This window comes from Leucoraja erinacea, chromosome 1 (assembly GCF_028641065.1).
Source record: "Leucoraja erinacea ecotype New England chromosome 1, Leri_hhj_1, whole genome shotgun sequence".
NCBI classification, from domain to species: Eukaryota; Metazoa; Chordata; class Chondrichthyes; order Rajiformes; family Rajidae; genus Leucoraja; species Leucoraja erinaceus.
The window spans coordinates 18,846,376-18,873,011 of record NC_073377.1 but is presented as its reverse complement, the minus strand read 5'-3'; the positions used below and the strand labels follow the sequence as shown (position 1 = coordinate 18,873,011).

The following is a 26,636-nucleotide window of genomic DNA, read 5'->3' as shown; positions in this document are numbered from 1 at the left end:
TTGTCATTTCACACAGGTTAAGACGCCGTAAGACATTAAAACACTGATAAACAATAAAATTACCGAGTGAGCAACATATTTTACAGACAAAAGCGGTGTACGGTTTCAACAATACACAGGGGCTCTTAACTCCACCTCAAGCTCAATCTTTGAGACAATATATTCACAAAATGAATAACAACCTAACAGCTTGTCCACAATGTCGCACCTGCTCTTATGACTTGCATAGAATATTGGCAAATGTCCCAATACATACTGGATTTGTGTCAGCTCACCTCCTGTCTTGATCTACACCTTAGAAACATAGAAAAATAAGTGCAGGAGTAGGCCATTCGGCCCTTCGAGCCCGCACCACCATTCAATATGATTATGATCATCTAAAATCAGTACCCAGCTCCTGCTTTTTCCCCATATCCCTTAATTCTTTTAGTCCTAAGAACTAAATCTAACTCCTTGAAAACATCCAGCGAATTGGCCTCCACTGCTTTCTGTGGCAGAGAATTCCACAGATTCACAACTGTCTGGGTGAAAACGTTTTTCTTCATCTCAGTCGTAAATAGCCTACCCCTTGTTCTTAAACTGTGACCGCTGGTTCTGGACGCACCCAACATCGGGAACATTTTTCCTACATCGAGCCTGGCCAATCCTTTAAGAATGGTATATGTTGCAATAAAGGGCCTGTCCGACGTACGTGCTTGTTTAGCGGACTGCCGGCCACTGTTAAGTTGGCCCACTCGCCTGACAGACCGGGAACTGGCACAACGATTGTCAGAGAGAGAGAGAGAGAGAGAGAGACACACACACACACACACACACACACACACACACACACACACACACACACACACACACACACACACACACACACACACACACACACACACACACACACAGCGAGGGCCAGGGAAAGCGGGGGAGCGCTGTGTGAAATTCACACGGTACAAAGCCAAGGTAATACAGATACACACAGCGATGCACAGGGAGGTTAAGACGACTAGCACAGTGTACGGTAAGTCCTTTTAAAGAGAGGGGGGAGGGGGGGGGGGGGGGGGGGGGGGAAGAAGGGGGCAGAAGGAGTGGAGACATTTTTATGAAACCAGACAACTTTTAATAAGCCAGAGATACACAGCTGTGAAGTTCGGTGGGCATTTAACATTACGAGTCGGTTATCCTTGGTTCTGAAAACTCGTGCTCACGTTTTTTTCCCCCAATGAGCCAATGAAAATGCCCGGTTAGCAAAGGCGATTAAGTAAAACTACCTACGACTTCCTCGACTACTTATAACTACATGGCGACCCCACTACAACTGCACCTACGACTACAGGATTATCGATTTTCTCCATGGCGATTTTTGGTCATAGAAAAGTTGAAAAATGTGCGGCGACCATACTGAGGCTGCGACTAGTTCCCAGAATGCGGGAACTCCTCGCGACCATGAAGGAGACTCACCAGAGACCACCAGCGACCATGTGATGATCGTGAGGCGAGGGCAGAGTCTCCTGCACTCGCCTAAGTGGGGCAGGCTTTTAGATCGCCTCTCATCCGTCTAAATGCCAGTGAATACAAGCCTAGACGACCCATTCTTTCATCACATGGTCAGTCCCACCATCCGGGGAATTAACCCAGTGAACCTACGCTGCACAGTCAATAGAAATAATGTCCTTCCTCAAATTAGGAGACCAAAATTGCACACAATACTCCAGGTGCAGTCTCACTAGAGCCCTGTACAACTGCATTAGGACCTCCTTGCTCCTAAATGCAAATCCTCTCGCAATGAAGGCCAACAGGCCATTACCTTTCTTCACTGCCTGCTGTACCTGCATGCTTACTTTCAGTGACTGATGTACAATCACTGTACAGGTCTCGTTGCACCTCACCTTTTTTTAATCTGAAACCATTCAGATAATTGACCCATTCCTTCGCTCCAGAGATGCTGCCTGTCCCGCTGAGTTACTCCAGCATTTTGCACTCTCTCTCTCTTAACTGCACGCATACGCTTTCACGTTGTTGACTCCACCCCCCCACTGTTTAGTTTAAACCCACCAGTGTAGCACTAGCAAACCTGCCTGTCAGAATGTCGGTCCTATTAAGGTGAAACCCATTCCTTTTGTACAGGTCACCCCTGCCCCAGATTCCAGTGATCTAGAAATCTAAATCCCTGCCCCCTGCACCAACTCCCCAGCCACACATTCAGATCCCCTATCTCCCTGCCCTTCCCTTACCTTCACTTGCATGAGGTACTGGAAGCAACCCTGAGATAACCACGCTAGAAGTCCTGCTTTTCAGCCTCCTACCTAGTTCTCTGTACTCACGTTGCAGAACCTCCTTCCTCTTCTTACCCACGTCATTCGTGCCTACATGCATAGGCACAACTATTTCCGGCAGTTCACCTTCCCTCGCGAGGATGTTCTGAAGTCGGTCTGAGACATCCTTCTCTCAACCTGTGTTTTTCCACCGCTTTCAAGACAGGATATCATCTAATATTAAATTAATCAGATGTATGTGGCACATTGTGTGTGACTGTTTAAATCCAAGGACCGATTTCCCCCAATCACAGAGAAAATTACTTTGAGGGCACTGAACTCCTTTGAACCCTTTGTTGGTTGGGTAGGCAGTTGATCATATTGGCTTTGGCAAGAACAATACATGATCATAATAGTAACATTGTATGTTAGCATTCATAGCAAAAGGATTTGAGTATAGGAGCAGGGAGGTTCTACTGCAGTTTTACAGGGTCTTGGTGAGACCACACCTGGAGTATTGCGTATAGCTTTGGTCTCCTAATCTGAGGAAAGACATTCTTGCCATAGAGGGAGTACAGAGAAGGTTCACCAGACTGATTCCTTCGATGTCAGAACTTTCATATGAAGAAAGACTGGATAGACTCGGTTTGTACTCGCTAGAATTTAGAAGATTGAGGAGGGATCTTATAGAAACTTACAAAATTCTTAAGGGGTTTGACAGGCTAGATGCAGGAAGATTGTTCCAGATGTTGGGGAAGTCCAGAACAAGGGGTCACAGTTTAAGGATAAAGGGGAAATATTTTAGGACCGAGATGAGGAAAACTTTTTTCACACAGAGAGTGGTGAATCTCTGGAATTCTCTGCCGCAGAAGGTAGTTGAGGCCAGTTCATTGGCTATATTTAAGAGAGAGTTAGATGTGGCCCTTGTGGCTAAAGGGATCAGGGGGTATGGAGAGAAGGCAGGAACAGGATACTGAGTTGGATGATCAGCCATGATCATATTGAATGGCGGTGCAGGCTCGAAGGGCCGAATGGCCTCCTCCTGCACCTAATTTCTATGTCCTTGCATGATTTCTACATGGACAAAGCATTGCAGCAACAGAACAAATTCCAAGGGAACTCCAACAAATAACTTGTTGTTTATGGTTTCATCATTTTGCTGTTCATCCGTGTTAATGAAGCTTTTAATGAATGCCGATCCACGATAGCTAAATTACTGCGTCAAAGACATATGTCAAATAGATCTGTGATAATCCCAGCCGATGTAGAAAGTGGACTAAATACATGAATGAATCACAATCTTGACAAGAAATAGCAGCAGCAGCTTCATTATTTATGTTCATGTAAAAAAACAAGGATTGCATACATGAAATAATATGGAGGCTTTGGAAAGGGTGCAGAGGAGGCTTACCAGACTAATGTCTGGATTTGAGGGTATTAGCTACGGGGAGAAGTTGGACAGGCTTGAATTGTATTATCTGGAATGCCCAAGGTTGCAGGGAAACCTGATAGAAATATATAAAGTTATGAGAAGCATAGATATGGTAGATAGTCAACACCTATTTCCCAGGATGGAAATATCAAATATTGGAAGGCATATCTTTAATGTGAGAGGGGCGAAGTTTAAAGGAGACTAGACCAAGTGGGACCCGTTGGGTCCCATCCCCCAACGCGGGGGCGAGGCGCGGCGCCACACGGGAGGGCTGGTCCCCGAATGCAATATTCCGCCACTCACCCATAGCTCCCAACTGCGCAGGCACAGCTGACGGGTTCCCGTTGTGACATAGAAGATGGAGGCATAACTGCGCAGGCGCGGCTGACGGGCACGGCAAGTGGAAAAGTGATTTATTAAAGCTTAAAATGTGAATAACTCTTAAAATATAACAACAATTTAAACGTTAAAGATGAGATTTATTCAGTTAAGTTATTTTTTGTTGTGTCTCTTGCTCCCTCTGTTTTGTGTTCTTTCTTGTTGATTCTCGACATGTTCAGTTTTTTCTTGTTACATCACATCATTACTTGTGTCTTACGCAAATGCAACCCGTTTAAAATAAAATGGTGGTCTTTTTTGAAATCCAACTGGTTTAAAATAAAAGTTAATCAATGTAATAAGGAATTATTTTTTAAAATGCAAGTATTATTGAAAGATTATTTAATGTTAAAAATGAAATAAGTAAAGAAATGCAAGTGTTTTTGAAATGAAATGTTTAAAATAAAAGTAAATCAATGCAAAAGCGAATTATTTTTAAAAAATGCAAATATTATTGAAAGAATCGTGCAACATTAATAATGAAATAAGTAAAGAAATGCAAGTATCATTGAAAGAATCGCGCACCGTTAAAAATAAATAAAAGCTTATCGTTAAAGAGAGCGAAGTTAGAGGTCAGAATGAAGCAGTCAGCTCTGAACTGAATCTTCACCCGACTGTCTTGGGAGAGGGTTTGAAGAACATTGTGGAAGCGTGACCATTGGCGAAGTTGCAGCGTGGACGAGTGACCATTGGCGAAGTTGTTTTTAAAAGGCAAGTGTTTTAAAATCTGGATACTGCCGTTGGAGGGCTGGAGTGCCTCTTCCCCCCGGAGTGGCACGTCCTGCCTTGCCAGTGCATTGTGACGACACTCCGATTTAATCTGGAAACTGCCGTTGGAGCGCTGGAGTGCCCCTTCCCCCCGGACTGGCACGTCCTGCCTTGCCAGTGCATTGTGACGACACTCCGATTTAATCTGGAAACTGCCGTTGCAGCCCTGGAGTGCACCTCTCCGCCTGGAGTGGCCTGTCCAGCTTTGTGAACTGCCGTTGGGAGTGCTGGAGTGCCCCTCCCTCCTGTAGTGGCCCGTCTTGCCTTGCGAGTGCATTGTGACGTCGCTCAGATCTTTTTTTTCCAAAATGGGTGAGTTTGAAGAAATCGGGCTAGTTTAAAAATTTCAACGATTAATAATTTCGGAAATATAGTTAGAAATGCGACAGGGAAGATGTTTATCGCCAATACGGGAAAAATGTTAGTAGAATGTGTGAAAATGGGAAGGCGTTTGGAAGAAGATAGGAATTAACCAGATTGACACTCAGAGACACAAACAAGACAAAGGCTTTTAGTTATATAGAGATGTGCTGACAAGTTTTGTTTTTACCCAGAGAGTGGTGGGTGCGTGAAACACGCTGCCGGGGGTGATGGTAAGGGGGGGGAGACAGATACAATAGTGGCATTTAAGAGACTTTTGGATTACCACATGGATATGCAAGGAATGGAGGGATGTGGATTATGTGCGGGCAGGTAAGGGTTTGTCTTGGCATCATGTTTGGCACAGACATTGTGGGCCAAAGTCATGCTGTACTATTCAATATAACCCCACGTTATATTGAATAGTACAGCAGGTACTGTTTTTAGCCCAAGGAAGTGTTGTCTATGGGCAAGATGTAATGACAATTAATAATTCATTCTAGAAAACAATCAGAACTTGTTTCTAGACAATTACAAGTAAAGATTATCAAGTATAATGATTGTTGAAAGATTCAACATACAAAACACACACAATATCTTTAGTTTTCAAATCAGAGTCGGTCGTTTTTTGTCACTGAGCCATAAACCTGCTGACCCCTAAAAACAAAGTGTAATCCTATTCTGTGTGGAGAGAGGGGGCGGGCAGGTGAAAAATCCTCACAGCAAACCAGTCTTTGGAACTCTCATTAATTAAGTTAAGGGAGGAACACATTTTCAATCAGGTCATGATTGAGCAGGTGAAGAATCTATTCCAGAACAAATTTTGATTCCAGCAAGAAACTCAGCCAATTATCGTTTTCAGTACTCAACCCCCATGCAATAAACATTTCTATTCATTTATTTCTTATATTTATGTTCCATAGTATGCACTATAACTTTCCTTAAGTTCCAATAATAAATAACTTTACCTACACGCACATTAATGCTGTCATATTTTATCACTGCCAATTAAACTATTTGTAGTTGGCAATTGGAATGCAAATTTAGGTATCCCGATAACAATGTTAAATTTGATGATAATATTGAAGTGTATAGAACTGATTAAGCAATCATTCAGTTGAAACTATGAACGTACTTTGCTTATTCTGCTTAATCAAATTGAGACTCAGTTGATAAATGATAGACTCGACCTTCAGTCCCATCCTTCTGTAATTAGCCCGGTCTCATTTTAACAATACACCCTACACACAACCATGGTTTTCCTGCACTAGATATTGCAACACCATTATATTTTTAAAACTAGTTAAACAATTACAATGTATAATAATAATTAAAGAGTATCCAAATCACATGCACACAATAGAGGTTATCTGGCATAAGGTGCAGTACTGCAAAGACACAAGTGTTTTTGAATACAACACAATTTTCATTTTCTCACAATACTGGTATCCCAATCTGAACCGCACCGTCAAGTAAGATAAAGCCAAATAGTTCCTTTACCAAAGTTTGCAAACATTACATATTTGGTTGTAAATGGCAGCAGATAGTTAACAAACAGGAGAAGGGGGATCCAAAATCATCTCCATCCCCAGTAATGGAAGAATCCAGTGTATGATTGGCAAAGATAAAGCAGAAGCATTGCAACCATGCCCAGAAAAGACCAATATAGAAACTAGCCCTTTCCAATTCAAACTCAGTTCCGTAGACACTAACAACAGAGCCTAAAGAACCAGACACCATCCAAGCTATAGTATAGAATACGTACATTTCAGAACTGGTTGTCCTTCCAGTTGAAGTGCTTAGTACATTTATATAACTGGCATTTACCAGACAGCATTGAAAATGCAGAGACACGAGAGACTGGAGATGCTCGAATCTAAAGTGATAATCTGCTGGAGGAACTCTGTGGTTAGAGCAGTATCTGTGAGGAAAAAGGAACAGTCAATTATGTGGGGTAAAACCCTGCATTAGAACTGGTTCAGGATTTCAACCCAAACCATCAACAATTCTTTCACAGCAGATGCTGCTCAAACTGCTGAGTTCCTTCAGCAGACTGTACCGTGGAAAATCTCACAAATATGGCTGATCTGCAAAGAGCAAGGCAAATCCTACCTAGTGAATTACTGCTCAGTTGACTGACATTGGAAGCTATCATAGGCAGCACTGTCAAGCAGCATTTATCAATATTCTGCTCACTGGCATGTTCAGGTTTATTATTGTCATGCATACCAAGGTACAGTGAGAAGCTTTATTTTGCATGCTATCCAAACATATCAGATATGTGCCTTTATAATGTGACAAAGGGGGTCAAATTTCAAATTCCTTCAAAAAAGTTGACAAGCACTTTATTAGGTTCATGACCAACATAGTATCAACAAAAAATAAGAAAAGATAGCATATTGATGTCAAATTTCCGAAAATGGCATCAGAATACACAAATACATTTTGTGTAACAGTTGTCGCGTGGTGTCCACCAGTGACCTGGTTGGCACAGTAAGTGCACGTAATTCTTATTTCTTTCTATGTTTATGAATACCACATGGAACAATAAAATTGCAAACACCGTTTCCACTTCATTCACCTGATCATGTAGTAGAATACTGCATCCATCTGAGTGGACACCGCTACGAGCGTTACACGATCATACACACATACGTATATTGCAGTGGACACTCAAAAGGTTTGGTGTCCCAGAAAACGAACGTAACATTATTAGAGAAAACCCAAACATTTTCACCATGATCTAAATTACATTACCTTATGGATTTGAGCTATATCGATGGCCGATGATTCGTCAGAAGGTTTGATCTGGGATGATTTTTTAGTAAGTAAAATGTCTCCATCACGGTCGTTGTGGAGCTTCCGGAAGTTGACACGAAGGAATGAAGTTAGCGACTTGGTCCGTACGAAAGGTAAACAAGAGATTGCCAAATATGTGTTGCCAAAACAAAGGTTGGCTCAGTTTCTTAGTTTTGATGACTAATTTATGCCCAAAAAAATGTTTATTGATTTTAAAAAGTCAGAAAATATATCATAAACGGTCATTGTGTTTTTGACACCACAATGTTTTTGATATATTAAACTTGAATATAAGAAAAAATAATTAACTCGCCCAAAAGTCACTACTACCATAGGATGTTTAAGAAGGAACTGCAGATGCTGGAAAATCGAAGGTAGTCAAAAATGCTGGAGAAACTCAGCTGGTGCAGCAGCATCTATGGAGCGAAGGAAATAGGCAAAGTTTTGGGGCGAAACCCTTCTTCAGACCTTCTACCATAGGATACCTTGTTGGGGTTTGTGAAAAGCAGTAGAGGTTTGGAGCCTCTGTGGTTTAACTTACGGAGGTACCCACCCCGATAAAGGTCGTTGTGACAATGGACACCAAGCATAACGACCGTTACGGGATCTTTGCTAGGCAGATCACCAGACATGTTTACTGTATTTTTCTCCTGGTATTGATGAAGATATTTCCCTAGATCATTATCAAAACATATATGTATGAGGGATCATATCAAGTTTATTTATGAATTAAATATTCATGACTAAATGTGGCGTTTTTATGTCACATTTTTGGTGTCCAAAATGGTGGTAAAATGATGAAAATTTGTCTATCTTGAAAAATGTTTTTGGACTTTTGGTCTTGAAGTTATCTAATTGATATCTGTTATATATATAAGGTTTCACATGATGGGTAGATTTTTAAGATCAGTGTATTGGTGTAAAAAACAGAATAATAATCTTGTTCCTCAAAATGTCCTCAGATGCACATATATCATACATACATTCAATCAATTCAAACTCATACAATAGACAGAGCAAAGCAGAAGATACAAAGTGAAGAATATACTTCTAAGCATTGTAGTGCATCAGTTCCATAGACAAAGTTCATCTTCTGCAGTGGGGTAGAGGTGAGTGACTGTTCACAAGCCTGATAGCAGAGGAGAAGAAGCTGTTCCTCAGTCCTCATGCTTTCAATCTTCTGCATCTACTGCTTGATGGGAGCAGGGACAAGAAGGAATGACCAGGATGAGACAAGTCTTTGATTACTTGATGGGTGGGCGGCGCGACCGACGTCGCAGCGGCCTCTGCAGTCCGCCTGTCTTTTTTTTTTGTCCCGTTGAGGGTATAGTTTTGTAGTGAGTTTTTAAATGTGTATGTGTGGGGGGTGGGTGGGGGAAACATTTTTTTGCAGTATCTTACCTTGCCAGAGACGCGATGTTTCAGGGTCGCGTCTCCGGTCGTTTTAAATCTCTTCCCTGTACGGGGACCTGACCTTTCCCTGTCGGGTCTCCGTTGCCGTTGGGGCCTAGCGCCATGGAGCGGCCTCCAACCGGAACGACAGCTCAAGTCACGGAGCCGGCGGAGCTGCGGACCTACCATCGTGGAGCAGGCCGGCTTCGGAGTGTGGAGAGCTGTGGTGGCTCGCTGCTGCGATCCACTCCGGTGGATGGTGACACCGGGAGCTCGCGGGTCCCCGGTGGGAGACTGCTTCACGGAGCACCAGCAACGGCGACTTCTCCCACCCGAATTGCGGGGTTGAGAGTGACCCGGAGCAGGGCCTTACATCGCCCGTCGTGGCTTTAAATGGCCGCGGACTTGCTAGCGCCCGCCGGGGGCTTTGACTTTGACTTCGGGAGAAGAATGGAGAGCAGGGGAGAGACAAGACTTTGCCTTCCATCACAGTGAGGAGGAGATTCACTGTGATGGATGTTTGTGTAAATTGTGTTGGTGTGTGTCTTGGTTCTTTTCTTGTATGACTGCAGAAACCAAATTTCGTTTGAACCTCATGTGAGGTTCAAATGACAAATAAATGGTATTGTATTGGTATTGTATTGCATTATATTGGCAGCTTTGTGATAGCACCAAGGTGGCAAAACCTAGGCATCCTGGTTCCAAATCTTGCACTAGGATGCCCAGATTCCTCGGCATCTCAGAACTCTGCAATTAATATGCTTCTCATTTATTTCTCCTGTCCAAGTAGACTCTACTTTCTGTTATGTGGCCAATCCTTGACCCTTTCTAGTTGTACATTATCTTTAATGCCATCACCTGTTATCTTGTGCAGTGATTTTTTTTTAAGGTGACATATTGGATACTTTTTGGAAATCCAACAAATCCTTCTGCCTGCAAATGGGATCATCCCAATGGAAATGGGATGCCATCTTCTTTTAAGTGTTATGTGTCTAAATTTAATCTTATCCGGGATGAATAGGTTAGGTAATCATGTTTGGGTGAAATCATGCCAATCGTACATTTAGATTGAGTACTTGCAGTTGCAATGTGCACTGGCTCACCTGATCTTCTCCTCAGTCCGATGCACACTGTTCATCTCAATTTTTGCACCGCATGTATTTAAGGTGAATTGCAACTCAAAGCTGCAGATATTGACGATAGGGCATTGAGTATAGAAATTGTAGTTGTTGGTGCAGCTGCACTAGGGGTATTGTGTACAGCCTTGGTGACCCGACTGCAGGAAATGCATCATTAAGCAGGAAAGAATGAAAGATGATTTATAAACATACTGCCAGAACTTGAGGACCTGAGCCATGGGGAGAGCTGGGGGCAATCTGGGACATAATTCTTAGCAGTATAATAGACTGAGGGGTAATATAGAGCTGTATAAAACCATGAGCTGCAGAGGTTGGGAGAATACACACAAGACCTTTTCACATTGTTGGGGAATCAAAAACTGGAGGGCATATGTTTAACACAAAAAGGGAAAAATTTAATAGGAACTTGAGGGGCAACTTTTTCAAACAGAGGTTGGTATGTATCTGGAATGAGTTGCCAGAGAGAGTGGTTGTGGCAGTTACAATAATAACATTTAAAAAACACTTGGACAGGTATGTGGGTAGGAAAAGTTGAGAGGGATATGGGTCCATCTCAGGCAAATGGGAGAAGCTTAGATGGGCATCTTGGTCAGCATGGACTCGGTCTATGACAATGACTGCCATGGAACAGGCACAGCACACTGTGTTCTTGCTTCACTTGAGATTTAAATGGACGCACTGTTGACATTGGGAGAACGGCTTCAGAACCAACTGCAGACCTGCCAAAGTCACAGAGTGTGCTAAAACAATTGGCAGTGCTTACTGCACCCTAGTAGGTTTAGTATGCTGGGCTTCCAGTTTCCAGAGGGCCAAGAAGCAAATGGGGATCAACTGCAGCAGGAGGAGGAGGACAATGAATATTCCCAGAACAGGGGTCCATCGTCCAGCCAGGAAATAGATGGAATTATTTCAAAATTAGCACAGTTAAACTTTTCATGACAACCTGACTTCCTAGGAATTAGCCTATGAACCTTTTCTGAATTGCCCCAATGTAATTATATCACCCCATAAAAAAGATAATCAGCCTATCTGCAGTAATGCGGGTGTGGCCTTATCAGTGTCCTATACAGGTCCATAGTTTTATCCCACATTCCCTTTGGATTCAAGGCCAATATTCCATTTGTCTTGCTTGCATGAATATTGATTTCTCTAACTCCAAGTAATCCTTGCATCCCCACTTTCTCTCTGTCCTACCCCACCCGAGTTGTTTCACTGTTGTCCTGGTGAGTTTCACAAGGTCATAAGTGATAGGAACAAAATTAGTCTGCCCCTGCCATTCAATCGTGGCTAATGTATCTCTCCCGTCAAACCCTATTCTCCTGCCTTATCCCCATAACCCCTGACACCCGTACTAATCAAGAATCTATCTATCTCTGCCTTAAAAATGCCAATTGACTTGGCCTCCACAGCTTTCTGTCGCAATGAATTCCACACATTCGCCACCCTAAAGACCAAAATATTCCTCATCTCCTTCCTAAAAGGAATGTTTGTTAATTCTGAGGCTATGACCTCTGGTCCTAGACTCTCCCACTTGTGGAAACATCCTCTCCACACAGATTCTATCTAGGCCTTTCACAATTTGGTTTCAATGAGATCCCCCCTCATTCTTCTAAACTCCAGTGAGTAGAGGCACAGTGCCGTCGAACGCTCATCATATGTAAAACCCACTCATACCTGGGATCCTGATTAACCTGATGAACAAAACAATACTTTGATGGTTAGCAGTTCACCTTCACATACCTATGAGATCATTACATTTCTTGTAACAAGGATCTGTTGAGTATGGACACTCACTCCTGCAGACAACCCTGCAGCAACTCTCTGTGATGGTCTTGTTATGTATCATGTACTACCTACAACATTAATCAAAGTTCCTGCATCCTATCATGTATCTCACTGTCGTAGGTCTAGTCGTAGCCAGTCATAGTAGGTCGTGATGCTAGTCGTAGGTAGTTGAAGGTAATTTAAAAAAAAACCTGGGAGCCATTTTTTAGTGAGAAAAAAATGCAGACATGACATCATTTTACCAGGTGATCATTTGAGCTGTAGACACTCGTCACTGGTCTTTCTTGGTTTTCGGTGTGGTCCTCTGAGGTGGAAGGGGGTGGTGCTCATTCATGAACCAATTTGCCAGAGACTATCCTCGAGTAAAACGTACATGGTCGAAGCCAGTCTTCAAACTTGTCGAAGGAGGTCTTCATCATAGTCGAGGGTCTTCAACGTAGTCGTAGGAGGTCGTACACATAGAAATGGAGGGTCGTAGGTCACCGCGACCTTGATTTAAAAAAGTCGCTTAAGGTCGCCAGAGGTCGCGGTGGAGGTCTCCTAAGTGGGACAGGCCCTTAAGTGTCACCAGCTGTGCTGAGTTGAGTGTAGTCCTGCTGGGAACTGAACAGGTTGCATTTCAGTGTTTCTTTCACAGTAAGAATGAAACATGCTAATGTTCTTGCATTCTTAGATACAAAACTATTTCACAACTTTGTAAGGAGGACCTGCATTTGTGCAGGGAAATAGCTCAATGTTCAGAAGGTGTTTGTGGAGTCTTATTTAACATAATAATCTGACCAGTATATGGTGAAAAAAACAAACACAATTCTTGGTTCTTTTGCTTCAATGATCAGCATTTGCTCAGTGCCTTGGTAATTTTTACTTATTTACACATGCATTATTAATACAAGTTGTTGTGTCGCTCAAAATGGGTAATAGTCTCAAACATTAACTACACTGTTACTTTGTCCTAAGACTCTCAAACCATTTAATTTGCAATTGTAAGTGACTCATGACCAAAAATGCTGTTGCTTTATGTTCGTAAACTGAGTTTAACAAAGTGTTGGGAGATTGTTTTTTGTTCCACTCAATATATACTGAAATTAATTTACTCACCAGTTGACCTGTAACTGACCTACATTTTAATTGTAAAGACCAGTTGACTAAAAAGGAAGTGCTTCTGCCACCCCCTTCCCCAAAATTCTCAAGTCCTCTCTAATTAAATTGGCTATGATCCAACGTCTGCAACCCCATCCAAATAACCATTGTTGATTGATGCCATTGTGGCAGCAACATCCTTGTCAGCTGAGGAGTAGGGAGCTGTATGCAGAAGAATAAACACGTCTAGAGCACACAACTTGTGTCCGACTAATTGTGGCGGGGACTGGCGGGAGTCCAGCCAAAAACTAGTTGGACACAAGTTGTGTGCTCTGGATGTGTTTATTCTTCTGCATACAGCTCCCTCCTCCTCAGCTGACACGGGCGTTGCCCGGCGTTAAATAACTCAGATACCGACCCCGTGACTCGCGCCTCCCCCACCAAGACACCGCCCTCTAGAGCCGATGGTTCGTCATGACCTCGCATTGCTATCAGGTGCTGCCACACCATGCACCAGACCATGCACCACACCACTATCAGGTGCTGCCACACCATGCACCACACCATACACCACACCACCATCAGGTGCCACCACACCATGCACCACACCACTATCAGGTGCTGCCACACCATGCACCACACTACTATCAGGTGCCGCCACACTGAGCTCATTCACAGCCCAATATTTCTTTGGAGGTAAATTTGCCTAACTGTGAAAAACTTTTTCACACAGAGGGTTGTGAATCTGTGGAATTCTCTGCCTCAGAAGGCAGTGGAGGCCAATTCTCTGGATGCTTTCAAGAGAGAGTTAAATAGAGCGTTTAAAGATAGTGGAGTCAGGTAAATGAGGAGAAGGCAGGAACGGGGTCATAGTTGTGGATGATCAGCCATGATCACTGTGAATGGTGGTGTTGGCTCGAAGGGCCGAATTGGCCTACTCCTGCACCTACTGTCTATTGATTAGACAACTTTTAGGTTTCCTTCTCAAAAGAGCATAAGAGATCTTTTTTTTTAAACTTACATTCCCATTGCACCTTCCTTGACCTCTTCGTCCAAGATATGTCAGTGGAGTACTACCGAGATGATAATGATACTGGTCTTTTATTTCCAGATTTCTCTTGCCACAGTAAAATTATATTTAACAAACTCTTGGATTATTAATCCAAATCTCTGGATTACAGTCAAATCGTATTTATAATTGTAACAGTACAAAATCAACTTGTTTAAGGACGTATGACATTTCCAATTTGTAGTAGGAAAGGAAATACAATCTCCTATTGATTTTTTTGGTCCAGCAGCAGAGTTCTGTCTCAGCATCCAGAGAGACGAGTTCCAAACCCATGAAGGCAATTACAAAATTTAAATTCAAGTCATTAAATAACTCTCGAATACTAATTCAGCAATATTAATCAAGAAACTACTGGATTGTTGTAAATATCCATTTGAATCGCTAATGTCCACAGGAATGATCAGATATCTCTACCCAATCCCGCCTGTATGTGACTCTCAAGTCAATTAGAGATTGACTCTAGCATTGCTAGCTTCATCTGCATTCCACGAACAAATAAAATAAAAAGAATCACTTACTTTATGTGAGTAATGTGGGTCCACAATCCTTGCCAATCCAAAGTCCCCGATCTTCAACACAAGGTCTTCGGTATTGATAAAGATATTGGCAGGCTTTAGATCCCTGTGCAGTATGTTGGCTGAGTGTATGTACTTAAGTCCTCGAAGTAGCTGATACATAAAAAGCTTAGCATGCTCCTCTGAAAGGGGTCCCTGCTCCAAAAGGCGAGCAAGGTCAGTGTCCATATGTTCTTGGACTATATACACCATGCTCAACCTATAAACATCTTGAGGTATATCACTTCCCTTGGGACCAAGAACCTCAAAAACCTTTACTATGTTGTCATGATCCAATCGACGGATAATTTTGATTTCCCGCAGAGCATGTTTTAGACTTTGAGCATCACTAATAGTGATTTTCTTCACTGCAACTTTGCGGTAGCTTTGGCTGTCTATTGCCGCAAATACCAAACCATTGGCGCCGTACCCCAAAGGCTGCAAGTCAATGTAACGTGCACCTAGATCAAAGCCATGGACTTGGGCGGCACAGTCAAAGTTTTCTGCCATTTCCCTGGTGAATTATTATTTCACGGTGGAGGTTAAGGGTTATTTTCATCCAGAAGCCTTTTAAAAATATTGGATTATTTTTCCAATGAACAGTTACGCAAAATATACGATACTCAGCCGAAGAGAATTAACTTTTGGTGGGCATGGCATTGGATGATATTCCTGGGATGTTGAGTGCCTGCAAGAATTCCCACAGCGCTATGCAAAGCAGAGCAGACACATGGTTGTCTTGTTCAGCAGTGGGTTCTATAAATGCACTTCACGGCTCCTTGAGATTTTTATTGCCGTTTGTTTCTGTTGTGTTAGAGTAACAGTTTAGCCTTAATCCACTCCAAATCTTCTCCTGTTAGAGAAAAAAAAATTACTTCAATAAAACCAAAATCTGCTTACTAACTCTTCTATAACATGGAGGATTGAAATAATGAAATGCTGTTAAACAATTCCTTTAAAAACATTCAGTAATGCCCTTCCTTTTGGCATTAAGGGTTCCAGTTTCTGGAATTTTAATCAGAATTTATGATTGCATTATTTTAGTATGCCTAGAGCAACTCTTTAAATTGAATTACAATAAGAAATACGAGCAGGAGCAGGCCATTCAGCTCATCGTACTCGTTCTACCCAACAGCAGGATCATGGCTGTTCATTTGCCTCAGTTCCATTTTCCAACATCAACCCATTTCCCTCGGTTTCCTCAATATTTTGGCCTTGAATATACAGTGACGGAGCCTCCCTGCCATTTGAGAAGAAAACTGCAAAAGATTCACTTATTTATGATAGCATTTCTTCCCATTTCTGTACTGAATGGCCAATAACTTATTTTCAGACTGAGACTCCTGTTTGTCCACAGCTAAATGAGCTATCGCTAATCCTGCAATCACCCTGTTAAATTCTGAAGAATTTTGTACATTTTACCCCTCTTTTAAAAAAATTGAGACTATATACCCCAAGCCATAATTTGTTCTTATAAATCTGCATCCCAGCAATCAATTTGGTGTACCCCAGCTTTAATTCCTCTATCACATGTATTACATTCCTTAGTGAATATTGTGCACAATATCCCAGATGTGGTCTTACCAAAGCTCTAAATAAATGGATAAAGACATTTATGTTCATGAACACAAATCCCCTTGTATTAGATTGAAGAAGGTGCTCAGCACAAAATGCTATTTGTCCATTTCTCTCCACAGATGCTGCTTGATTTGTTGAGTTCCTCAATCAAGGATTAGAGGGTAAGATTTAGCTGGAACCTGAGTGGCAACTTTTTCCACACACAGGGTGGTAGGTATATGGAATAAGCTGTCAGAGAACATGTAAAAGACATTTTTGAAAGGTACATGGATGGGAAAGATTTAACGGAATATGGGTCAGGCTCAGGCAAATAGGACTAGCTTAGACCCAGTATCTTGGTCAACATGGATGAGTTGGGAAAAGGCTCAGTGCTATATCACTCTGATTCTATCATGTGATTTGGGAATATCTGATGCCCATTCTCCCATTGCTACGGATTGTGAATCTAAAACAACCCACACAATAACATTATGAGGTGGTTTATTCACAACATATGTTTAGCTGGTTAAAGGGGCAGCTTGCCAAGTGCAGTTAAAAATCATCATTGAACGTTGAACTACAGTCACAGACTCATCACATAACAATGTGGAGGAACTAGAGCAAAAGCAAAGCCGTTTTTCCTCATTACATTCTCTATGTTGATGATCGTCTCAGTGTCTTTCTCAGCACTAATGGATACAAGGGGTGATGTCAAGGCACAGCAATTATTGGTTCAATGCTGATTCCCCAGTGACCACGTGCTTCTCCTAAATTGCTCTGAATTTCTCCATCGTCCAGATGTGCTGGAGATGGGCAGCAAATGAATCAGAGAAGTGTTCGGTATGTGAGAAAGTGAGTGTGGGTTGCATGGAAAGAAGAGAGGGAAGGAGCTGATGGGGTATTCTGCTTGGAACTGGCAAAGAAACATAGAGAAACATAGAAATTAGGTGCAATGTAGGCCATTCGGCCCTTCGAGCCTGCACCGCCATTCAATATGATCATGGCTGATCATCCAACTCAGTATCCTGTACCTGCCTTCTCTCCATACCCCCTGATCCCTTTAGCCACAAGGGCCACATCTAACTCCCTCTTAAATATAGCCAATGAACTGGCCTCAACTACCCTCTGTGGCAGAGAGTTCCAGAGATTCACCACTCTCTGTGTGAAAAATGTTCTTCTCATTTCGGTTTTAAAGGATTTCCCCCTTATCCTTAAGCTGTGACCCCTTGTCCTGAACTTCCCTAACATCGGGAACAATCTTCCTGCATCTAGCCTGTCCAACCCCTTAAGAATTTTGTAAGTTTCTATAAGATCCCCTCTCAATATCCTAAATTCTAGAGAGTATAAACCAAGTCTATCCAGTCTTTCTTCATAAGATAGTCCTGACATCCCAGGAATCAGTCTGGTGAACCGTCTCTGCACTCCCTCTATGGCAATAATGTCCTTCCTCAGATTTGGAGACCAAAACTGTATGCAATACTCCAGGTGTGGTCTCACCAAGACCCTGTACAGCTGCAGTAGAACCTCCCTGCTCCTATACTCAAATCCGTTTGCAATGAAAGCATAGATCTGATGGGTTGAATGTCTTTCTTCAATCAATTGAAAAAGAAAGGCAAGATAGAACATGAAAGTAGGCTGCAAGTAACGTACAATCAGAGATATGGGGTTTGTGCTAGAAAATGAGACTGTGGATCAAGGTCAGCTAAATGGCAGTGCAGGGTTAAGGGGCTGGGTGAGCTCATCCTCCTAATCCTTCAGCTCTCTCACTTTTCCGTATTGTAAAAGTAAGAACAAACATAGCCAGATACTGAAAATATTTCTATTGAATCAGTCGAGATGTGGCTAATCATCCTTGTGTAAATCGTTACAGCCTGCCTTCCTCTCGAGTCAGTCACATAGCACAGAAACAAGTCCATCTGCCCAGCCCGTCCAGGCCAACCAAGATTCCCACCCAAACTAATCCCATTTCCCTGCGTTTGGCCCATATCCCTTTAAACTTCGCCTATCCATGTACCTGTCCAAATGTATTTAAAATGCCATTATAGTACCTGCCTGAACAATCTCCTCTAGCAACTCATTCCACATATCCACCACCCTATAACTGAAAAAGTTGTCCCTCTGGTTCCTATTACATCTCACCCCTCTCACTTCATTCCTAAGTTTTCTGACTTTTGATTCCCCCGTCCTGGTTAAAAGCATTCACCCTACCTATTCCCCACTTGTCTGTAAACATCTCTAGAAGGTTGCAATTCAACCTCCAGCATTCCAAGGAATAAAGTCCTAGTCTGCACTAACTCTCCCTATGGGCTAGGCCCTTGAGTGTTGGCAATATCCTCATAAATCTTCTCTGCACTTTTTCCATCTTAAACAGGGTGATAAATCTGAGCACAATAGTCCTTACGTGGCCTCACTAACATCTTGCACAAATGTCATATAATGTTCCAATTTCTATACTGAAATACGATGAATGCCAATGTACCAAAAGCCTTTTTTACCACTCTATCTGCCTGTGATGCCACTTTCAGGAAACAATATACCCGTACTTCTAGTCCCCTTTGCTCTACAACACTCCCCTTGACCCTACGGTTCACTGAAAAGGTTCTGCACTGGTTTGATTTCACAAAATGCAACACAGGCGTTAAACTCCACTTTATGCCATTCCTCAGCCCACTCGCCCAGCTGATTAAGATCCAGCTATAATTTTTGATAACCACCTTCACTAGCCACGATACCACCTACATTAACGTCATCTGCAAACTTACTACCCATGCCTCCTACATTCTAATCCAAATTGTCGACGTAAACCACAAACAGCAGTGGGCCTAGCACAACGGGTGGCAAATCTGTGGAATTCATTGCCACAGGCTGCTGTGGAGGCCAAGTCTTTAGGTATTTTTAAAGCGGAGATTGACAGATTGTTGATTATTAAGGGTATCAAAGATTATGGGGAGAAGGCAGGAGAATGCGGTTGAGAGGGAAAGATAGATCGATCATGATTGAATGGTGAAGTAGACTCGATGGGCCGAATGGCCTAATTCTGCTTCCATGACTTTGAACTGATGAGCACCGATCCCTGACACACACCACCAGTCATAGACCTCCAGTCTGGGAAATAGTCGTGCACCACCACCCTGTGATTCCTTCCATGAAGCCAATTCTGAATCGGGTTATGTAGCTCTCCCTAGATACCATGTGATCTAACTTTCCAGACCAGCCCACCATGAGGAACCCTATCAAAGGCCTTGCTGAAGTCCATATAGACAACACCTATGTCCTTGCCCACATCAACCGTTTTGGTTACTACAGCAACTTCTGCATCGGGCCTGTTATGTTCAGACATAGTCTGGTTCCTGCTGTGGAAGAAGCTGCAGATAGCTGGAGGGGCAACTCAGGTAGCTTGGCCAAGAAAGCCTTATTTCAGACTGCGCAGTTCGCCATTAATGCCAGCATTGTGGGCCACACTGATGCCACTATCCATGGCAGTGGTGGGATGCTGTCTTCCAGATCGGACATTTGATTTGTACTCCATGAACTTAAGTACTGGATGGATGATCAGCCATGATCACAATGATCAGCCATGATCACGATGAATGGCCGTGCTGGTTCGAAGGGCCGAATGGCCTCCTCCTGCACCTATTTTCTATGTTTCTATGGAAGGGTACTCTGAGGTTCAGATTTTGTTCACATAGCTGGTCTTCTGGTGCTTAGAGGGCTCCAGCCACCATACCTTCCATGGACAGCTCTGGCTGTCGCAGTGAAAGACACAGAACCCAAGCGATTTAGCCTCCAAATCACATCATGTGGCTGCGGATATGTTAGGTGTCCCAGTTTGACTATACTGAGCTGTGCACTTAAGCGGAAAGGAAATCAATCGTTCTGAGTGACCAGAGAGAAATATTCAAATGAGACATGTGAATTATCAGAACCCTGGGGTTTGAGGAATTAACCAAAGAGCATATTTAGCACAAGGGATAACCATATAACCATATAACAATTACAGCACGGAAACAGGCCATCTCGGCCCTACAAGTCCGTGCCGAACACCTTTTTTTCCCCTTAGTCCCACCTGCCTGTACTCATACCATAACCCTCCATTCCATTCTCATCCATATGCCTATCCAATTTATTTTTAAATGATACCAATGAACCTGCCTCCACCACTTCCACTGGAAGCTCATTCCACACCGCTACCACTCTCTGAGTAAAGAAGTTCCCCCTCATATTACCCCTAAACTTCTGTCCCTTAATTCTGAAGTCATGTCCTCTTGTTTGAATCTTCCGTATTCTCAAAGGGAAAAGCTTGTCCACATCAACTCTGTCTATCCCTCTCATCATTTTAAATACCTCTATCAAGTCCCCCCTTAACCTTCTGCGCTCCAGAGAATAAAGACCTAACTTATTCAACCTATCTCTGTAACTTAGTTGTTGAAACCCAGGCAACATTCTAGTAAATCTCCTCTGTACTCTCTCTATTTTGTTGACATCCTTCCTATAATTGGGCGACCAAAATTGTACAACATACTCCAGAATTGGTCTCACCAATGCCTTGTACAATTTTAACATTACATCCCAGCTTCTATACTCAGCTCTTGGAGGACAATTACTTTCCTTCCCCCAAATGCTTGTGTGCTGCAAGTGCTGCCAAAGCATACTTACAAGAAGCACAGATTTGCTAATCACCGTATGGTTCAGTTGAGGATCCCACTCCATTTATTAAGGAATAATAACTGCTGGAGGAACTCAGCAGGTCAAGCAGCATCAGTGGTGGCAAAGTGCCAGCATCTGCAGTCTCTTGTGTCTCTATTTAATAAGAGTTCAGATCAAAAGCCTGTTAGCCCAAGTGCAACAGTCCTTGACCACATTCAGATTTGAGATGATATGTGATGTTAATGCTTTATGTGCCAATCCATAGCTACAAGAGTAGTTTAGCCGGAGCCCCTTGCCACTTAGCAAACCATGGTTTGTACTTCATCCTCGGAACCAGAACATGACCAGCATTTAATTATTATTAGTGATACTGCTAGGGCTTGATATTCTGCAGGAAGTAACTCAACTCCTGCCTTTACAAAGGTATCTACATTCATCTACAAGGCACGTTTGAAAATAACGTTATTTGTTTGCCCGGATGAGTGACATATCAAAAAGTGAAAATTGACTATCAAGCCATTTATTAATAGGGGACACTGGCGATTTGCGCACCAGTGTTCCTTGCCCCTCCCCATCTCTGTAATCTCCATTCCTCTACCCTCAATATTACAAGGATTGCAGCCTGGATCCTGGAACTGCCTCCATGTACTTTTCAAACTCCTTGAAAACACCAGGATACTAAGCATTCCTTTCCTGGAGAGTTCAGGATCATATTGGTGGTTTGATCATCTACCCCAACCCTCCCACATTTGACTCCCAGGCCCAACCGTGCAGTGCCAGCAAGCCATCATCAGTGCACCTGTAGCATAGATAGAAAACCTCTTAATAAAGATGAGGAGCAGTGAGAACCTCTGCATTGTGTAATGCGCAGAACCATCTGGTTACTGTGTGGAATATGTGTTACTACTGGGTGATTGTCTGACCCCTTTGGAGTCAATTGTTGGAGTGGGGTAATACATTTATTTTCCAATAAAGCTGTTACAGAGAGATTAAAGCACAATCAACTGGAAGGCATAACTTACTTTTAGACTGGAGTTTACTTAGGACAATGAAATTAAATTGAATTATTTATTATCAAATTTAATTATTTTTTAAATATGTTCTCTCCATTTGTTGAAATATGGAACCTTAAAGGTTACTGACCCTGCTTTATAGGACTTTGGTTAGGCTGCATTTGGAGTATTAGGTGCAGTTCTGGTGGTCCCAATACAGGAAGGATGTGAAGAATTTGGAAGGAATACAGAGGAAGTTTACCAGAATGATGCCTGGATTAGAGGGATATTAGTTACAGGGAGAGAGTGGACAGACTTGGATTAGAGAGGTTGGACAGACTCTGGAATGCAGGAGGTTGTGGGAAAACATGATAGAAGTATAAAACATTATGGGAGGCATAGACAGGGTACTCAGAACCTTCTTCCCAGATGGAAAAATCAAATACTGGAGGCCAAAGCTTTTAGGTGAGAGGGGCAAAGAGGCTTTTGGATAGGCACCTGAATATGCAAAGAATGGATGGATGTGGGTTTTGTGCAGGTATTAGATAACAGATGGTCTTGGCATCATGCTCGGCATGGACATTGTGAGCCGACAGGCTTGTCTTTGTGCTGTTCTAACCTCCTCTGTGAATTCCTTAAATATTTTGCTGAATTCATCATACAAACCTTCAATCTCTTCATTGGGTAAACATTTGGGACTGGCAAAAGTTAACAGACTCGTTCAGCTGATATATCAATAACCATCAGTATCATTGACGTTGAGGCAGCATTTGATTGCGCATGCAAGGAGCTCTGACAAAATGGGCATCAAGGTAATCGGAGACATACCTCACATAAAGCAGACTGGATGTGGTTGTTAAGAGTCTCAGGGTCACTCCAAGAGCTCCCAGGGCAGTAACCTCAAGTTCAAGTTCAAGTGAGTTTATTGTCATGTGTCCCTGTATAGGACAATGAAATTCTTGCTTTGCTTCAGCACACAGAACATAGTAGGCATTTACTACAAAACAGATAAGTGTGTCCATATACCATAATATAAATATATACACACATGCTAAATAAACTCGATCGACCCAACCATCTGTAGCTGCTTTAAAACCTTTCTTCTGTCAGCAAAGCCGAGACAACATTCAGGCAGGGGTTGATGTGGCAACTATCAGATATGCCATCAAAATGCCTGTCAATGACCGTCTCCAGTAAGAGAGTCCAACTATCAGTGCTTTGCATTATCACTTCTGATTTCTCCATCATCAACATACTTGGGGGAGGGTCACCATTGACCAGGAACTCAGTTGGAACAGTTACATAAATACTGTGGCTACAAGAACAGGTCACAGGATAGATATCCTCTGATGAGTGACTCATCTCTTAATACCACATATTCTTTCCACTCTCTACAGGCTAGAAGCTGTTAGGTTACAGGAAGACATTGATCAGTTGGTCAGTTGCAGATGGAATTTAATCCTGTTTAGTGTGAGGTAATGCACTTTGGGAGGACTGCCTTGGGATGGACGTACAATAATAGCTGGTCCCCAGGGCACATGGAGGTGTAGAAACACAAGTCCTGTGTGTAATGGAATGTCTCCACTTGTCAGGATGAGTACAGACTCACAGCAATACTCAAGAAGCTCCACACCATCCAGTGAAAAGCAGTGTTGACTGGCACTCAACTAACCACCCTAACCATTAATTCCCCACACCACTGGCACATAGCAGCAGCACTGTGTATCATCTACAAAATGAACTCTGGTTACATAACTAAGCTTTAGGCTTTAAACTTTAGAGATACAGCATGGAAACAGGCCTTTCGGCCTACTGAGTCCACACCGACCAGCAATCACCCCGTACATTAATACTATCCTACACACTAGGGACAATTTGTAATCTTACCAAAGCCAATTAACCTACAAACCTGAATGTCTTTCAGTTGTGGGAGGAAACCGGAGCACCCAGAGGAAACCCAAGTGGTCAGAGGGAGAATATACACACTCCATACAGACAGCAACGTCAGGATCGAACCAGTGTCCCTAGTGCTGTAAGGCAGCAACTCTACCGCTGCGCCACTGTGCTGCCCGTCAATCTGTTCTTATAGTATCTCCCAAACTATTATCAAGAATGACAATGGCAGCGGATACATGAGAATACATCAGCTGCTGAATCCCCTACAAGTCACACGCTATTCTAGTTTCCTCCACAAAACTCCATCAGATTTGTGAGACCTGATCTCCCCTGCATAAAACCATGCTGGTGTCTCCGAATCAATACCTGCCTTTCCAAGCGAATATACACCCTATTCCTCAGAATCTTTAACAACAACTTTCTCTGATGTAAAGCTCACCAGCCTGTTTATCCAGGTTTATCCTTAATGTCCTTTTTGAGTAAGAGGACAATGTGAGCTGTCCTTCAGTATTCTGACATCTTACCCATGGCTATCAAAGATACACACATCTCCATTAAAGCCCCAGGCATCTCCTTCCTCGCTTCTCTTAGCATCCTGGGATAGATCTCATCCGACCCTGGGGATTCATCTGCCCTAATGTGCTCCAATATTTCTAACACTCCCCGCTCCTTGATTCAGGCACGCTCCAGAATATTTGTGTAGAAATGCTGGTTTATACCGAAGATAAACAGCGGGTCAGGCAGCATCTCTGGGGAAAAAAGATGGGTGACGTTTCGGGTCTGAAGAAGGGTTCCGACCCGAAACGTCACCCATTCTTTTTCCCCAATGATGCTGCTTGACCCACTGAGTTACTCCAGCACTTTGTGTCTATCATCTGCTCCAGAATATTTCTGTACAGCCTCCCAAACTCTCGAACCTTCACATCCTTCTTCCTGCTGAATACAAAGAAAGCACGCACATTAATTCTGGGACTAAAAATTGGACCCTGAAGTTCTGCAGTAGTTAAATATCTTTCCAACCTAATTAAATGTTTTTGCCTACCTTAATTAAATGTTTATGTGATCATAAAACAATTGCTCATTCCTGTTAAAAAATTTAAGTTACTGCTTGTGCCCCTATGCTAAATGGAGGTTACCAGAACATGCGAATTAAGAGCAGATTTCAGCACCCCTGCAGAGGGTCACTTGGATGACTTCAAAATCTCATGGGTGCACAGAATTAGTTGAGGTTTTATACAATATTACTGATCGATTCGTGGGGAACACTTGGACGTCTCCAAGTGATATTCCAGAACTGGCAATAAAAATCAACATTTCCTCTCTTAAATATATCTTACTCTTTATAGCTCAAAGAGGGTCACTGAACCCATTATTTAGTTTAGTTATTTTTCTTTAAAGATACAGAATAGAAACAGGCCCACCCAGTCCGCACCGACCAACAATCCCACAAAACCATGCAGGTCACGGGGAGAACGTACAAACTCCATACAGACAGCATCCATAGTCAGAATCGAACCCGGGTCTCTGGCGCTTCAAGGCGGCAACTCTACCGTTGCACTGCCGGCACCGTAATATTTGCTGACACAATGCTTTGTATGTTTTTAATCTACCGATGTGTTTCTGGTACCTCAGAGAAGATTCTGTGGTGGACCCGACCACAGCTGGAAACTTATCAGAGTATGTGACAATGCAAGCAATCCTCCCATGGTTGCCAGCTGTCAAATGGCTATTTTAGATCCTCCTCTTGCCGAAGGATTGTTGGACACTCTACATCTTGTTGTTATATTCCAAGTTGGCTGTGCCTTCAGGAAATAGCCACAGCAGACAGAGCTGAAGACATCTTCTGTGAAAACATTTGAAAACATATCAGAAATGCTGCTTCAAACATTAATCTTGCAATATCATCTGAAGCTGTGAAAAACGTTAAAAATAAATTTCTTGCTATGATCTGGAGCACAGTATCTGAAAGTGTGATGAAAACTGATTGATCAGTGGCTTGTAAAATGAAATTTGATACATGTTTGACGAGTAAGATTTTACAGGCGTGGGACAGAACTGAAGAAAGAGACACTATAAAGAGCTCTATCAAAGAAATAACTAAGACCAACAATTTGAATAATATTTCATTCGCTGCCTTATACAATAATCACGATCTCTACAAACTGATATCAGAAGCCGATTCAGGAATTCAGATGAAAATTAACCAGAACATTTCTTCCAATTTTGCTCCATTGGGATATTTTCTCAATCAGATGATTGGGGCATAGAAACATAGAAAATAGGTGCAGGAGGAGGCCATTTGGCCCTTCGAGCCAGCACCGCCATTCATTGTGATCATGGCTGATCGTCCCCAATCAATAACCCGTGCCTGCCTTCTCCCCATACCCCTTGACTCCACTGGCCCCTAGAGCAGGCACGTGCCGCCAGGGTAGGCAGGGTAGGCACTGCCTACCCTGACTAAAATTATAAAACGGTAATTACTAAATATCAATAATTAAAGGCATGGGAGAATTATGCCTATCTAAGAGATCGATCTCAACCTTTC

General features: G+C 42.7%; 1 protein-coding gene across 2 annotated transcripts in view; it reads right to left on the bottom strand.

Moving 5' to 3' along the window:
- Nucleotides 1-26,636, bottom strand: part of LOC129712416 (mitogen-activated protein kinase 4-like) — an 87,727-nt gene that overhangs the window by 22,253 nt on the left and 38,838 nt on the right. The window contains exons 2-3 of one of the 2 annotated variants that reach the window (XM_055660861.1): nt 25,719-25,934; nt 14,964-15,852 (exon numbers count right to left, since the gene is read on the bottom strand). In XM_055660861.1, coding sequence (XP_055516836.1) covers nt 14,964-15,509 — 546 coding nt within the window. In that variant the 5' untranslated portion in view covers nt 15,510-15,852; nt 25,719-25,934. Of the gene's footprint in view, nt 1-14,963; nt 15,853-23,023; nt 25,310-25,718; nt 25,935-26,636 lie in introns of those variants that run through there. The other variant, XM_055660946.1, reaches the window with a different exon arrangement.